General features: G+C 38.6%; 1 protein-coding gene across 2 annotated transcripts in view; it reads left to right on the forward strand.

The window, feature by feature from the left end:
* The window catches only part of LOC148278372 (nucleoprotein TPR-like), a 41,607-nt gene that overhangs the window by 2,752 nt on the left and 23,025 nt on the right, over positions 1-15,830 (forward strand). Inside the window, exons 2-9 of one of the 2 annotated variants that reach the window (XM_088231524.1) lie at positions 1,433-6,406; positions 6,984-7,133; positions 8,336-8,484; positions 10,713-10,811; positions 10,973-11,086; positions 12,842-13,039; positions 13,905-14,042; positions 15,400-15,636. In XM_088231524.1, the coding sequence (XP_088087650.1) occupies positions 1,433-6,406; positions 6,984-7,133; positions 8,336-8,484; positions 10,713-10,811; positions 10,973-11,086; positions 12,842-13,039; positions 13,905-14,042; positions 15,400-15,636 (6,059 nt within the window). The remainder of the gene's footprint in view (positions 1-1,432; positions 6,407-6,983; positions 7,134-8,335; positions 8,485-10,712; positions 10,812-10,972; positions 11,087-12,841; positions 13,040-13,904; positions 14,043-15,399; positions 15,637-15,830) is intronic. The other variant, XM_088231525.1, reaches the window with a different exon arrangement.

Raw genomic sequence — 15,830 nt, forward strand, 5'->3', positions numbered from 1 at the left:
ACGCGCACATATCAGTGTTGACTGTTTAAAAAAATAAAGCACGAAATAACCCGTGAATGTAATAAATATTTTTATAAGTTAACTTTTTTTTATATCGGTTATAAATAGTTAAACCAGATATAGTTATTTAGTAATTTAAACCTGGTATAATGAAATCTAAGGCCCATAGTTTACTTAAAAAAAATATTATAACAAATGAATAAGTGATTCTTTACAATTAAGTAAAAAAATGTAAACAAAATATAAAGTTTATATTTGAAGCACTAACTTTGTGGTTATTCATTATAATAAATTAAATAAAACAACTTTGTTTTTAACTTTTTATTTTTTATTTTTTTATTTTATTATATAAATAAAACACGAGTGATACTTTAATCCACAAATTTGGAATATCCAGTGACCAACAATAAAATAAAATACTTAAACTCATTAAAATAACATTATATCCATTCATTAGTTAACCCATAGAAAATTTGTCGATAATGATCCTTAAGATAAAAATAACTTTATTTAATTTACTTACATGTAACTTTGAATTATGTATCCTCACCTCTGTTCTGTATAAATACATTTAACTTTTTAATAAAGATACCAGTCTCGAAGATGTCGCGAAAGCGATGAAACCGGTCACTGGATATTCCAAATTTGTGGATTAAAGTATCACTCGTGTTTTATTTATATAATAAATTACAATGAACTTCCATCAAGAATTTTCACTTACAAACTTAAATGTTTTTGTTTTTAACCACTATTTTTTTTTTTTTTTTCCACCGACCGGTTTCAAAGCAAACAAGCTTCTTTGTCAAGGTTTACGTTAGTTACGTAAACCTTGACGAAGAAGCTTGTTTGCTTTGAAACCGGTCGGTGGAAAAAAAAAAGTTAGTGGTTAAAAATAAAGTTGTTTTATTTAAAAAATAAAGTGTAAATAAAATATAGTGTATTTAAAAAATAAAGTGTAAATAAAATATAGTGTATTTAAAAAATAAAGTGTAAATAAAATATAGTGTATTTAAAAAATAAGTGTATTTAAAAAATAAAATACATGACAGCATACAGCTGCTTTCTGCATAATAAATTTCTGCGTAACAAGAAAACGTTCAAAAAGGCTATAAAAAATTTACACTGTAATTAATATTGAAATTATGGGTAAAAGAGCATATTTAAATAGCTTCTTTTTTAAATGAGTAGTACTTTTTATTGTCATCTCATTTTATCGACAAAAAATTGCATTCTAATGTTAGCACTTTTTTATCTTTTTTTATCTGATATCTGTCATTCTTCTAGTAGCCCTTATTTGTGTCCCCGCATACAGCCATGCCTTTGTGGGATTTATTTTTGTGTTTAAGTAATATTATTTAGTATCTGTGCTCTTTTAAGTAATTTTTCTTTTTCCCTTTTGTTTTCCCCTCTTTATATTTATTTATCATTTCAGGAGATAAAATCGACAAGTTGGAAAATGAAGTCTGCGAAATCACATCTAACTATGAGCATTGCAGAGCCAAGTTGGATGCCACGGAGCAAACTCTGCAGGAGTTGGAGGCTCAACTGTCCCTGTCCAAGTCCGAGTTGCAACGGACGCAGGAGTCCCTCCATCGTATGGAGACCGACACTGAGGACTTCCGTCGCCAGAGGAACTCCGCCGTGGACGAGAGGGACGGGCTCAGCGAGATGCTGGAGCGCCGCAACACGGAGATGGAGAGGTTGCGTGCAGACCTCGCCACCATGTCCCAGCAGCTGGAGAAGGCCATCAACGAGAAGTGCGAGGCGCTCTGCCACACCAATGAAATACAAAACAAAGAAATATCCCTCAAGTTTAAAGAACAACATATGGAACAAGAGAGAACGCTGTTCAAGACTCATATCCATTCCCTAAACGAAGAACTCAGCCGGTGTAATGAAGAACTGCAGACTATCCGCTTCTCTCAATCCAATAGAATCCTCACCCTCGAGTCTCAACTGGAAGAAAAGATAGAAGAGGCTAAAATTAACGAGGACAAGATTAACTCTCTGAATGAATCCAAAAGGATGTTGTCGAACAAGAATGAAATTTTGACCCAGAAATTACTCGACCAGCATGAGTTGGAAGAAAGTTTGTGCCAAAACTATAAACGCGAAATAGAATCCAAGACGAAACTAGCGGAGTTATACAAGAGTATGCAAGACGACGCCGAGGCGAAGACCGCAGAAGTTAGTAATGGTATTACGGAGCTTCAAAAAATGCTGAACGAAGCCTTAGAAAAGTACGGTGAGCTAGAAACTAAACACAAACAACTGGAAATGGACCACGAAGAAATGTTAGAGAAGAAGAACGAGACTATCACCTCCCTGAAACAAGAACTGGAACACGCTAATGATCTCCTGCAAGGAGCTAAGAACGAGAGCATCACGCAAGCCCTGGAGCACATGTCTCCCACCGCCGCCGTCACCAGTCGCCTCATCCGTTCCGGGATGTCCCTCACGCAGATATACACCCAGCTGTGTCAAGTGTCGGACGACCTCAGTCGGGAGAGAGAGGAGAAGAAGAGATTATCCGAAGCTTTGACTAATGTGTATAACGAGCTCAGTGACAAGGCTCCCATGCTGGAAGAACAACAGTTGCAATATGAAGAAGCCATGCAGAACAACGCCGGTCTAACTCAGCAACTCGACTCTCTCGTCATCGAATGTAATCAAATGAGAGACGAGTACGCGGAGGCGATGAAAGTATCCAACCATTTCCAGAGGGAAAATGACAGGCTCAAGAGGGAAACTACAGATCTCGCCCGGCAGGTTTGCTATCTTCTGAAGGAAGTAGAACACGGAAAGGGAGCCTCCGTTCCTAGCGGAGATCAAGACTCTTCAGCCACCATTACCACCAACAGCACCACTAGCTCGTCCGAGCACAGTTCTTCCCGTGTCATTTCCAAGCACTTGGTTACTTTCGGAGATATTCAGGAACTACAAGCCACTAACCAGAAACTTCTCAAAACCATCAGAGATTTGAGCGATAAACAGGAAGAAAGCGAGAGACAGAAAGTACAGTTTGAAATTGGAGAAATGCAATCTAAATACGAGACTATCCAGAACAGGGTTACCGAGTTGACTGAAGAGCGAGACAAACAAACCAAGATGGTCACCAATCTCATCAGGCAGAGGGACATGTACAAGAAGCAGTACCTCGACATAGTGAAGGGACACGGACACGACCTGTCCGCTAGTCTAGACAAGAGCGATAATTCCATGGATCTCAATGATTCCAGCAGTAAGCCGACGGTTCCTTCTCCTCGGGCACCGATTAAACAGAATGAATTGGAATCCCTGAAGTCACAGCTGGCTGAAGTCAAAGGGGCTATGGACAAGAAAATTGAAGAATATAAAATGTACAAAGAAGAAACTCTGACCAATCAAAAAATGTTGATGCAGCAAATCGAGGATATGCGCAAAGAGTTGACTGATATATCCGGCGCTTATAGCAAAACCGCGGCGCAGCTAGAATTCGTCAATGAGAAGCATAAAACTGTTCAACTGAATATCACCACGTACAAGAAACAAATATCTACTCTCGAACAGAAGTGTAACACTTATAGTTCGACCATAGGGAAGCATGAAATCTCCATCAAACATTTGCGGGAAGAGGCGATGAACGCGCATAACAAATTATCTAAAGCTGAAGTCTTGCTTCAAAATGCGCAGAGAGAAAACGGTCAACTGAAAAATACCGAAACTAGGTTGCAGACCGAAAGAGATCTTCTAAAGCAGGAGAGGCAGAGTCAATCAGTTTTACTCAGTAATCTAGAACTCATTAAGGCCAGTCTGGAGAGGTGCGAAGGGGAGAGTCGGATAAAGCTGGAGTCCCGGTTAGACAATGCGAATATGGAGATCGGCTCCCTGCGCCGATCGTTGCAAGAAGAACAAACTAGATTCCGCGAGCTCGCCTCGCACCTGGAGAAGCAAACTGAACATGCCAAGGCTAGAATGGAAGAAGAAAAGTCTCAGGCTGACAAGTTGCGAGTTGAGCTGGCCTCTCTGAGAGAAGAGTTAGTAAATAAGACCACCCACATAGAAGAAATTAGTAAAAAATTCGCCACGGCTATTAACCCGACCAGGCTGGACGGAAGTTTCGATTCTATTAAAAAACTTAAAGAAGTCGAAAGCCAGCTTAGTACTAAACAATCCGAGATAAATTACTTGCAACAGCAAATCGAAGTAAGCAAAGAAAGAATTCAACAATACTGCAATATCAACGAAGAGTCTGAATCTCAACTGAAAGTGCTTCACGATCAGTTTGCGGAGTACAAAAATACTTCCGAATCCAAATTCAACGAGCTTTTGCAGTCTGAGAATCAGCTCAAGGATAAATGTTCAGAGTTGGAAGCCGAGCTCTCCTTGCAATCCGATGGGCAACATGTCACTACCGTCGGCCTTAAGTCAGAACTTATCAAGGCCCAGGAAGGTTTGAAGGCTGCACTGTTGGAAATCAAAGAAAAGGATGCTGAATTGCGAGCTGCTCAAGTCGATGTGGCCCGGTATGCAGAAAGTGCCCAGTCCGCTGAAGATAAGTATGCTCATGAAATGGTCTTACATTCCAGTGACATTCAAGCCCTTACTCTGCTGAAAGAGCAATTAATAAAGTTACAGCAAGACCTCGATGAACTGAACAGCGCTAAAGAGCAAGCGTTATATAACCTCAATGAAAGCAAGATTGCTTGGGAAGGCCAAGAGAAAATGTTCAATACTGAAAAGGAAGAAATCCAATCTCGTCTTTCGGATTTAAATCAACAAAATGCATTATTGCTCGATCAAATACAGGCTTTAAGCACGCAACTAGCTCTAGCCACCGTATCCAAGCAATCGGATAACCTTAATGAATCTGGCAATGCTTCTACCGTTGCAGAAAGTTCCATGAATAGATCATTCAACGAAGATGATATCAAGTCTTCCGAAAAATTACTGCAGATCATTAAATATCTTAGAAAAGAAAGGGATATTATCGTAGCGAAATTTGATATTTTGCAATCTGAAAATTTAAGGATCAAATCTCAATTAGATGCCACAGAGAAAAAATTGGATGAGGCCAAATTGGCTCTTCTGTCAGAAAGGGAAAAGTTTGAAATGAACTCAGTTTCACTTTCTAAACATTCTGAAATCTTGAGAAAAGTAGAAACATTAAACGCCATCACAGATAGTAATAGAATCCTGCGTGAGGAGAGAGATAGCCTTCTCCGGAGAGTCAATGACCTCTCAGATAACACAACTAGACTAGAAGAAGCTCTGGGACCTCTCCAAGAAAGAAACAAAGAATTCTCCATGAAGATAGACACACTGCAATCTGAAAATGTTTCCCTGAGAACCGAAGCTAACAGGTGGCGAACTCGGGTGAACGCCCTCGTAGAGAGAGCAAACAAGACGAGTCCCGAGGACTGGAAGAGGCTGCAGAACGAGAGGGAGACATTAGCCAAGATGCTCACTACAGAGAAGGATAACTTGAGAAAGTTGAACGAAGAGTCCGCCACTATCAAAATGGATAAAACACGGTTGGAAGAGCAAATCAACAATCTCAACAAACAGCATGTTTCTCAGGCGGACGATTATAGGAAACAAGCTGAAGAACTGAGCACATTGAAGAAAGACATCGCTCGAATCACGCAAGAACTGGGTGAAGCCAAATCTTCTCTAGCAGAAAAGACGGAAGAATTGACTAAAGTATCGGAAAATTTGGCCGGAAAAGAGACCATTCTCGCTGATATACGTAACAAGGAGATGCAGATTCGAAAGATTGCCAAAAAATACAAATCTCAGTATGAAGACCTCACCAAGACCGTAGAAGAGGATAAAAAGAAATCAGAACTGTTAGCCACAGAGGCTGCCATGTCCTCTGAATCTCAGGTGGAAGCGCGTAAAGAGCTGGAACAGAAATTGACCGACTTGGAGAGAGCTCACACCGAGAAACTAGCGCAGCTAGAAGCTCGGGTAAACCAATCTCTGGAGGAGAATGAAACCCTGAGAAAAGATAATGAATCGCTCAAGCTCACTACTGGTGACAAGGAAGAAAAGGCCAAGCTTGTTCTCAAGCAGGCCAAAGTTAAGATTGTCCAATTGACAGAATCAAATGAAAATCTTGCCAAGGAACTTGCGGAGATAAAGAGCAAGATAGAATCAGAAGAACAGAACAAGGAAGAGAGTGACACTCGGTTCGAGTTACTAACTTCGCAGTACGAGTCGCGATTCGCCCGGACGGAGAAGGAGAAGGTGGAATTGAATCAAGACGCTCTGCGTTTGGCGCGGGAGTTGGAGGGCGTCACGCAGAAGGTTGCGCAGTTGCAGCGGCAGCTCAGCAACCAGCAGGCTGCCAAGCCCTCCACCAGCTCCAGCCTGGGAGAGAAGCCGGCGGGAGAAACACCCACTGCTAATATCAAACCGATGGCGGGTGAGATATTCCTCCATACATTCCCTCTTTTTTTATCACTTTACTTAGTAATTATATTTTGAGGTTAATTAAAATTTCTTTTTCCAAGGTGCAGATCTGAAAAGAGGTCACAAGATTTCTTAAAATGATCCTGGTAGTCAAATTGTATCAATCAAGTCGGTCTATGAATATCTCCTACAGGAAATTTTGACAAAATCAAAACACTTCCATACTAATATATTACATTGCTAATGCTTTGTAATATGTAAAGCAAAAAAAACTTTAAATCAATAGCGTACTAAATAGCAAAATTATGAAATTGTGTCTATCTAAAAACTTCCATCTTGATTTGCCAACAAATAAGAATTCGGACTTGCCAGTTTTCCTTGTATGCTCACGAGTTGTGACCATTAACTGTTGGTTCGCCTTGAAAAAGACTCAGTAAAAAAAGTGTGTTGAATTAACAATATTTTGAATATGTCTAAATGTTTGTAGGCTGGATTTTACTCCTTCCATACATTCCCCTCTCAAAAATGTTTTTTCCCTCTTTTACAATAAATTTCAGCGATGTTCTGATGTTCTTCAATTGTGTTCGCAGCTCACTCGGCCAGTGTGTCCGGAGTCGTGTCCCAGCAGAGGCGGGCGGCGGGAGAAACACCGTTCGCCTCCATCCGACCCATGGCTTCTCACGCCTCGCGCACCGCCGCGGTGCTCCCCACCAGCGCGCAGCAACCCCCTCACACCACAGGTCAGGCCATCACTTGTACCGTTAGCTCGTATATGCCGTCGATTTCCAAGAATGGAGAAGTTCAGTGGTTTTTACTTGTTAAAAAAAAAGGTTAAGATTTATGTTGCCCCATAAAAGTTAGCCTAATAATTAAAGATGAGCAAATTAAAGAAACAGAATATGTAAAGTACTTGGATTTGGTTGTAGATGACAAATTAGCGTGGACAAAACATATCAAAGCAGTTGTAAAAAAACTGGGTCCAATTATTGGAATAATGAGAAGAACAAAAGTCTTTGATAAAATGACAACATTAATGAAACACAATGCTTTCATACTTCCACGCTTTTTAAAATTATTTTTTGTTTTGTTTTTTACAATGTACATAAGAGGCAGGCGCCGTGGCGTAGTTGGTTAGACGGCTATCTGTGATACTGGCGTCGCGGGTTCGATTCCCGCCAGTTGCAAGAAAAAAATTCAAGAAAGGTTTTTTTTCTCAATTGGTCTGGGTGTTGTGGTATATTTTTCATTACCTCCTTCCATATCCCCTCTATCCCACCTGCTGACAAGCCTCAACATAGAGGCTTAGCGGGTTATTCCTTTTAAAAAAAAAAAAGGCAAAACAGAGTATTAAAAAAATAAAGGATAATTACATAGCAATGAAATACATATAAACAGTAAAAATAGTAAACAAAAAAACCCCACAAAGGCATGGCCTTGTTCGTGGGTATACAAGAAACGTTTATTAATTTTTGCTCCTATAATAAATAGACAGGTATAATATTTTTTTGTAATATAAGAAAAAGAAAAGAACATATTCTGTAAAAGATTATAAGGTACTTTTTTATTTTGTAGTAATTAAAAAAGGAAATAAAAAATATACAAAAACACAATATTCCTTATTATTAAAGGACAACAAAATAAATCATAGAAGAAAATTCCTGATGATGAGGTAGTACTACCTTGAAACCGGTCGAAGTGTAACTCAAAATTAAAGTGGTTTACACAAATTTATAAACGTATAAAAATAAAATTAAAAATATATGCTACCCGGGGGACCTTAGAATCCCCCTTAGGCCCAGAAGGGTTCATTTTTATGATTTTTTTCGTACATTTTTGAGAAAGTTTGCAGTACATTAAAAAGCTCTAATTTATTACCGCGTGTAAGAAACACAGCACCGAACATCCTCGTTGTCCTTAATCAGCAGTTTGTACATTTTTCCAGGCGGCGTGTCTGCGGAGTGCGGCATGTCCAGCTCCCCCAGCAGCTCTCACCACACCACGGAGTACATGCCGGCCAGCTCCTCCGCTCGCCACCTGCCCCACCACCCCCGCCACCCGCACCACGCACCTACACCCCCCGAGTCCACGCAGGTGACTGTCACTTTATTTTATTCGTCATCATTATAGACCGGATTATATGCAATTGCGTATTTTAATATGGTCGTTTAGCTAACGACACCGCGTAAGTCATTTTGTTATTTTTACGGGACAGGAAAAAAATGCACTCATGTGTTCTTTGACTCTCGCAATTTTTCTGGCAGTCTGCCCGATGTACACCTTGGTAGTATGAAACGATATTGATTTATTTGACAAATCGTAGTCTGCATTACTTTACGGGCTGTTTAACCAATCACGTAATGCAGGCTGTAAATATAAGTTAGAAGTTAATAATTAGAAAGCAGATAGCTGAAAGCAGAAACTGCCGGTATGTGCAGAAAAATAGATCCATATTATCCGCAGAAGCCGAATTCAGCAAGCGCATTGTCCTATTAATGGGTGAATTCTGATTTGCATTTGTATGGCTTCTGGGTGCGTAAAACAGTGCATGAGATCTCACTCTAGTACAATTATAGGGAACATACAAATCTCTTTCGGTATATTTGGATTTACAAATAGAGTAAAATCTCGTTTTACGTTCCTCGATTTTACATTTTCCCGCTTTTAACACCGAAATATTTAGGTCCCATTTTTTTCTCATTCAATTTTCCCCCCAATTAACGTTTTTCAAAACCCCAAAAGACGAGCCGCGCGCCGCCGCGTGAATGGAGAATAAAATCGAGGTAAATAAAAAAATGTGTAAATTATTACTACTACTACCATCACGCCATTTCTCCGTAGGGGTAGGCAGAGAGAATGGACCACCACACACGTCTATCCTGGCATACACTCCTAGCTTCTTCCACATTCATACATCTTGTCATACATGCCCTTCGGTTCTGTCTGCTTTTGACATGACCAGACTTAAGATTTTGGTTTATCTGATCATGATCTCGTTACTGTTCATTTTTGCCATTTATATTTGTTTCACCATTCTTTCGTCATCCATTCGTTCTACGTGACCGAACCGTCTCAGAGACCATTTCGTAATCTTATCAATTATACTTGACTCAGATTTACACTCTCGCCTGATTTCATCATTCGTAACTATCATACATTGATTTCCCACACATTCGTCTACGAGATTGCATTTCAACCACATTCACTGGGTTTCATCCTTCCTCTGCCAGTTCCATGTTTCACTTCCATACATAAGTGTTGGGACTAAAACTCGGTTGTGCACTGCCGATTTAGCTTCGATTGACATATTTTTATTAGCAATTAAATTATTGTCTCAAAATAAATTCAAAGTAGGTGGAGTGTAATTGACCATTTTGTTTAAGTGTCCAATTTTGTCATTTTACTAAATCGTGACATGCAGTTGACGCATGTTTAGGAAGAATAAAGTCTTTACATCAATAAATTACGATGCAGAAAGTTTAAAAAATTGGCAATAGAAATATTATTTGATGCTATAAACATAATGTGAAAAGGGGATAGTTTAAACAGTTATCAGAAAAGTGTGAAACAGTTTTACCGCGATGTATATGACGGTTGAAATTTTGTGGTGCCATACTAAAAAAAGTGATACCATATAAATAAAATTTCCCAATATTTGGGAAAAATCGTTGTATGCATTTTATGTTAATTAAAGATTTTATTTTCGTGTTTTAAAGGTTAAGTACCTAGATAAAATTATTTAAACCTGTATTTTTTTAAATTCAATAAAAAATAACACATTTGTAGTATTGCTTGAATAAATGAAAAATCACCATACACAAGTTCTTACAATTTTTCTGCAGTATATTTAGTATAGTCTTGTACAATAATTATGTTTTAATGAAATTTTTTCCATACATTTCTCATTTCCTCACTTTAGAGTTTTCCTCAGTTTTACACTTTTTTGTTGCTCCCTTGAAAAACGTAAAACAGTGTTTTTTCTGTATTGTAACATCTACAGTTTCGAAGTAAAAATCCAAGCATCTTAATGGATTTATCTACAACACTAGTGATATGGGACTTAAACGTGAAATTCGCTTCAAGTATATGGCACGATAACCCAGATAAATTTGTTGCGCATGTGAAAGGCGTGAAAATCTAAGAAGTTTAAAACTCGAAAAAAAATTATTATCAATAATTTTAAGCGATCAGCTTAAAGCTTGTGCCTGGTGCAGAAAGGGAATGTTGTTGTTATTTTATATACGCTCCCTAGTTGGAGCGTGTGGTGTCCAGAAAGAGCCCATTTAACAATACTATTTACCTAATGATTCTTCCTGTTTAAGGACATGGAGTCGGAGGTCGTGGGAGGAGCCGATGTTGGAAGTCTTCCATCTCAGATTAGCACCCAGCCCGCTTCCACGGCACAGAGTGGACCGCAACAGGTGAATATTTGTACCTCCGCACAATGTTTCGTCTCTATCACCCTTCTGTTATATTATCTGCATTTCAAATGCCTGGCATAAGATGTCCTCTTCAATTTCCAGGCTCACAAGCAAATGATGCCTATATAATCCTGTGGTGATAATGTGCTTTATGTGTTCAGACCGTGGCGCTGGTGATGCCGCGTATGGAGCCCCCTCTAGCCGCCCCCCACTCCCACTCTGACAGCAGCGGCCAGCAGCCACACACCCTGCACCCTCACCACACTCACCATCAGGTATGGAAACTCTCAATCCGGGGCCCTGCATTACAATGGGAAGTTAACATTCACATACCAAGTAAAATTGATTTTTCTGTATGAAAAATAAAATATATATACTACATGTTTAATTACAGATAATTGATGAAGATATTTTAAATTATCTTGCAGCTAAAGCGCGCATGGACAGTAAGAAATCTAGCCCCATTTAATTATTATTATTTTATTTGACAATGAAGTTTAGAGTTTTAGTGATATTTTAAAAATCAAAAAAAAAAAAAAAACAAATTTCCAACAATAGGATTTAGATTACAATGAGTCTTGCAGCTACCGAGAGCATGGACGGTTGGAATTCTCGACCCCATTCACAAAATGTAAGTATTTGATAATCAACCTTGGCAAATAAATGTTTGTCGCAAAAGGCAAAATTAGCAGTTCACAACGGAGTCCTGGTCCCGACCCTGATAGGAGCGAAGTATGGACTTGGAAAAACAGGGATGAAAGTAGGCTGAATGCTGTCGAAATGCGATCTCTCAGGCGAATGTGGGGTAAAACTATTTTACGATAGATGCACAAATGTTGAGATCCGTATCTTATCTAAGGCTGAGACGAGCATTATCGACAAAATCTTGGTTGTTTATTGTTGTTGTTGATAAAATTTACCTAATGCAGCTAGATTACCAATCGCATGGACGAGTGAAATTCTAGCAACTTAAAATTATCAATAAATTTACAAAAATAAACATTGAGCATAGTAGTAAATTTGTCAAATGTTTATGCTGAAAAGTAAACAATAAAAAAAAATTAAACAGAAAAATCACCCTTTCAACACTATGAATAACAACACAAATAAAAATATCCAAAGTGTGCTTTTGTAGTTTTTGGGGAGTTACTGTCGCACATGTGGCTAACAGGCTGTTTGCTGATTCCTGGAAGATGGTTGATGCCCACGTGTAGTTACCGAGACGAGGAATGATGCCTATTGTTCCAATGACTTTGTATCCACTTAGGTCTTTATTATTTCGTTTTATAATGGGTATGCAAAATACCTGTCCAATTTTATTTTAATAATACAGTAAAACCTCGTTTTTACACTTTTTACACTGAAATGTTCAGGACCCATTTTTCTTCATACAAATATTCCCCACAATTAACGTTTTTTATATTTTTCATAACCCCCCCCCCCCCCTGGTTTCACGCTTAAATAAATTCGGAATTCATTTGATGTGTCAAAAAAGCCAATATTATGTCGTAATAATGATGCCGCCGAATTTTATTTTTATGGAATTCGTATTTTTTCCATACATTTTTCATTTCCTCACTTTAGCGTTTTCCTCAGTTTTACACTTTTTTTCTTGCTCCCTTGAAAAACGTAAAAAGGAGTTTTACTGTAGTAAAATTAATTTTCATTTATCTTACGTCTGTACTTGTATTAATATCATTGGTGGAATACAGCAGAACTATCCATTGATTTTTTGGCAGGGTAACCTAAAAAGTATTATGTATTACATACTTACGATTTTAATTAACCAAAAATACTGCTAGAGCATCGGAACGGCTATCATTATTAGAGTAAAAATAGATGTAATTTAAAACTAACGGGTCTCAGTATGGACTAAATTCTATGGAGAATGAATTTACTGAAGTTTGCGGTATTGTACCACTGATTATATATTACTTTTTATTTTATTTAAAAAACCTGTATTCTTCATCTGCCCGGACACTTAGTTGATTTGATTCTATCCAATTAGTTCATTTTATTAAATTTTGCAGCAAGCTTCCAGTTCTTCCGGTGGCAACAACTCCAGCTCCACTGTCACCACGTCCCTGGGCCCGGCGGCCAGCAGCGGAGGGGGCGGCGGCGGCGGCGGTGCCGTCGGAGCGGGTTCGGGGCCCGAGGGGAGGGGGGCCCTCAAGAGGCAGCGCCCGCCCCACACCCTCAAACCGCAGCCAAAGAGGCCAAGAGTGCAGGTATGCGTGCATAATTATTTCAGACTGATTCTATGCACAGAACGAAACATCCAAAGCTAGCAATAGAGTATTTTTTTAATCTGATGTTTTTTTTCTAAGGTGTTAGTGAGAAAATAGTTTCAGCTTATTACTTCCACTGTTTTTTTGAATTAAATAAATAAATGAAAATTAATTTTGCATTAAAATCCTGCAGCCATTCGATAAAGCATTTTTTATCGAAATTGTTCCCGGTAAATTAAGTTTTGAAATTGGCATAGAAATATTTTTAAATGTGTAACTTAAAAGTAAAGGTATGTTGTACCATCATTACGCATCGGCTGCTAGGTCCAGTGCGTTCTCCCAAGTTTGCGTCCCACGGAGAACCACGTGGAGAACCTGATGCTTTGTAAATTGGGCAAGCGCGGTAAGGCTCTTAGAGAGCATCTGCAGTATATGACGGTTCTCACCGGAGTACGCTGCGTCCATTCTCCTACTACTTCATTACTCACAAAGTCAAACCGCTGCACGCCCGAGATTCTTCGAGACACCTATTCTCATAATTCAGTATTTTGCTATGGAAGATTTCCGGTATGCTTGTTGCTTCTGGACCAATGGGAAGAACTGAATGAGAATAAGCGGAAATGAACCTCTGACGTTACCCGCGGAGTTATTTCAGAAATACAAAACTTTGAAAAATCGTAGCGCCGATAATACGATATATAAAAATTAAAAAAAAAAAATTGACTTAGTTTAACAGTCTATTAACAAATATTTTTTTAAAAAACAACCACTGAACTTCCTCATTGAAATATAAATCGAGTGTAAATTTAATAAAAAAGAATGTTTCAAATAGTAATTGGCATTGAGAATGTTTTCCCTGTTGCAGCAGGGTTTCCAGGGCCAGGTGACAGAGTCAGAGGTGGAATATCAGGTGCCAACCTCATCCCAACGAGACCAGGAGGATGACGGAGTCATCGTTGTGGACTCCGAGGATGAGGAAGCCCAATACACAGACAACTATCAGGTTATTCAATTATCTGTTGTTTAATATTTATTTACTTTTGTGCAGTGGTCAGCACTGAATTTGCTTCCTGGCAGGGGGTGTCACAAAACAGTAGATACCAACAGCTAAATACAACATTTGAATAAAGTGCGCATTGTTATGTTATGTTGGTAAGGATGAATTTCAGTGCTAGGGAAATTGGATATAAAAAATGTTATCTTAAATGCGTTAAAAATTAGAGCATTTTATTGTGCATCGAAGTTTCTCAAAAATGTATGAACACATTAGTATAAATATGTTTTAATAAAAAACTATTTGAACACATCATAAATCCTAGTGAACAGCTTTTTAGAATAGCAAATCAATTATGTTTTTAGATATACTTCTGGTTTCCAAGAAGCCATGTTTTCGTTTATGATCAGTGATCAGTAATTTTGCTCTTCAAAGAATTCAGAGTACTGAATATTATTCAACAGTATACATTGAGAACGGTAGTGGTTACACACATAAATAGAGACATTTACCCAAGCGTCAACCACAACACAAGATACTCTAATAGGAATCTGATTCTAAGTGAAGGGGTCAACACTGTTCTGGCATCAAGACAACACTATTACGTAGGCAAAAAGGTCCATAACCTTTTGCCAGAATCGTGGAAAGACGGGAGTGTTGTCAAGTTGCGGAAGGTGTTGACCTCGCTCTTTCATGACATTGGTCGTAGGGAGTCAGAAAAGTTGATGCATCTCACGGATTGGAGATTCTTACTGGATGTCGGAAATAAAATATAAAAATAAGGAATAATTAAAAAATATATATTTATAGATGGCAGCCATGAAGTTTCGCATGAATAAATTGTCTATATTTTTATGAATGTATGTATGTGTATGGGTGTATGTATGTGTGTGTATATATGTGTATATATATAAATATGTGTATATATGTGTGTAAATATATATATATATGTGTATATATATATATGTGTATATATATATGTGTATGTGTGTATGTATATGTATCAAAATGTGTATATGAATAAGTTTATATTTTATTTGTTTGTGCTCTCTATTAATTGGTTAACTATTATCATATATTAGAATGTAATTGCCTAGCTTGGAACGGGGTGGTATATACCCTTGTTAGCTGGGCAAAGTGAACGTAAAATTGTATTTTGATAAAAGGTGTAAATAAATAAATTTCCCATCACTAATGACATTAGATTGATGGCTGTCATTTTAATCAAGCTATATTTTTAAGGACTTTTATTTAGTACTCTATTAACAAATAAAAAAAGCAATGAATTTCCTCATTTGAGCTACTGGATATTTGTTCACCTAACCATTAAATCCAGTGATCGCCATGTTCTCGATGTATTTTGCAGGACCAAGAAATGTACGAAGAGGAGGGGGAAGAGGAGGAGGAGGAGGACGATGATGAAGAGGAGGAGGGCGTGGAAGACGAGGAGGAGGGCGTGGAGGGGGGCGAGGAGGAAGAGGAGGGCGTGGAGGGGGGTGAAGAGGAGGAAGAGGACGAGGATGAGGAAGGCGGCGAGGCGGAGGGCGGCGAGGGGGAGGGGGAGGAGATGCCACACAGCGGCGAGGCCGAGGAGACTTCGCAGGTAATCAGAATGGGACATGTTGACTTTACAGAGGAGGGATGAAAGCACAGTGTAATGTGGCTAAGGCTCAAGACACCTAGAGTAGGATCCACTCAGTGGACACTTTTTAATTATTTTTTTAATACAGTATAACTCCCCTTTTAACATTTTTCAACGAAGTTACAAAAAATGCACAACCCAGGAAAATAATGAAG

This window comes from Micrasema longulum, unplaced genomic scaffold (assembly GCF_059751315.1).
Source record: "Micrasema longulum isolate JH-2025_06_02 unplaced genomic scaffold, ASM5975131v1 h1tg000888l, whole genome shotgun sequence".
Classification (NCBI taxonomy): Eukaryota; Metazoa; Arthropoda; class Insecta; order Trichoptera; family Brachycentridae; genus Micrasema; species Micrasema longulum.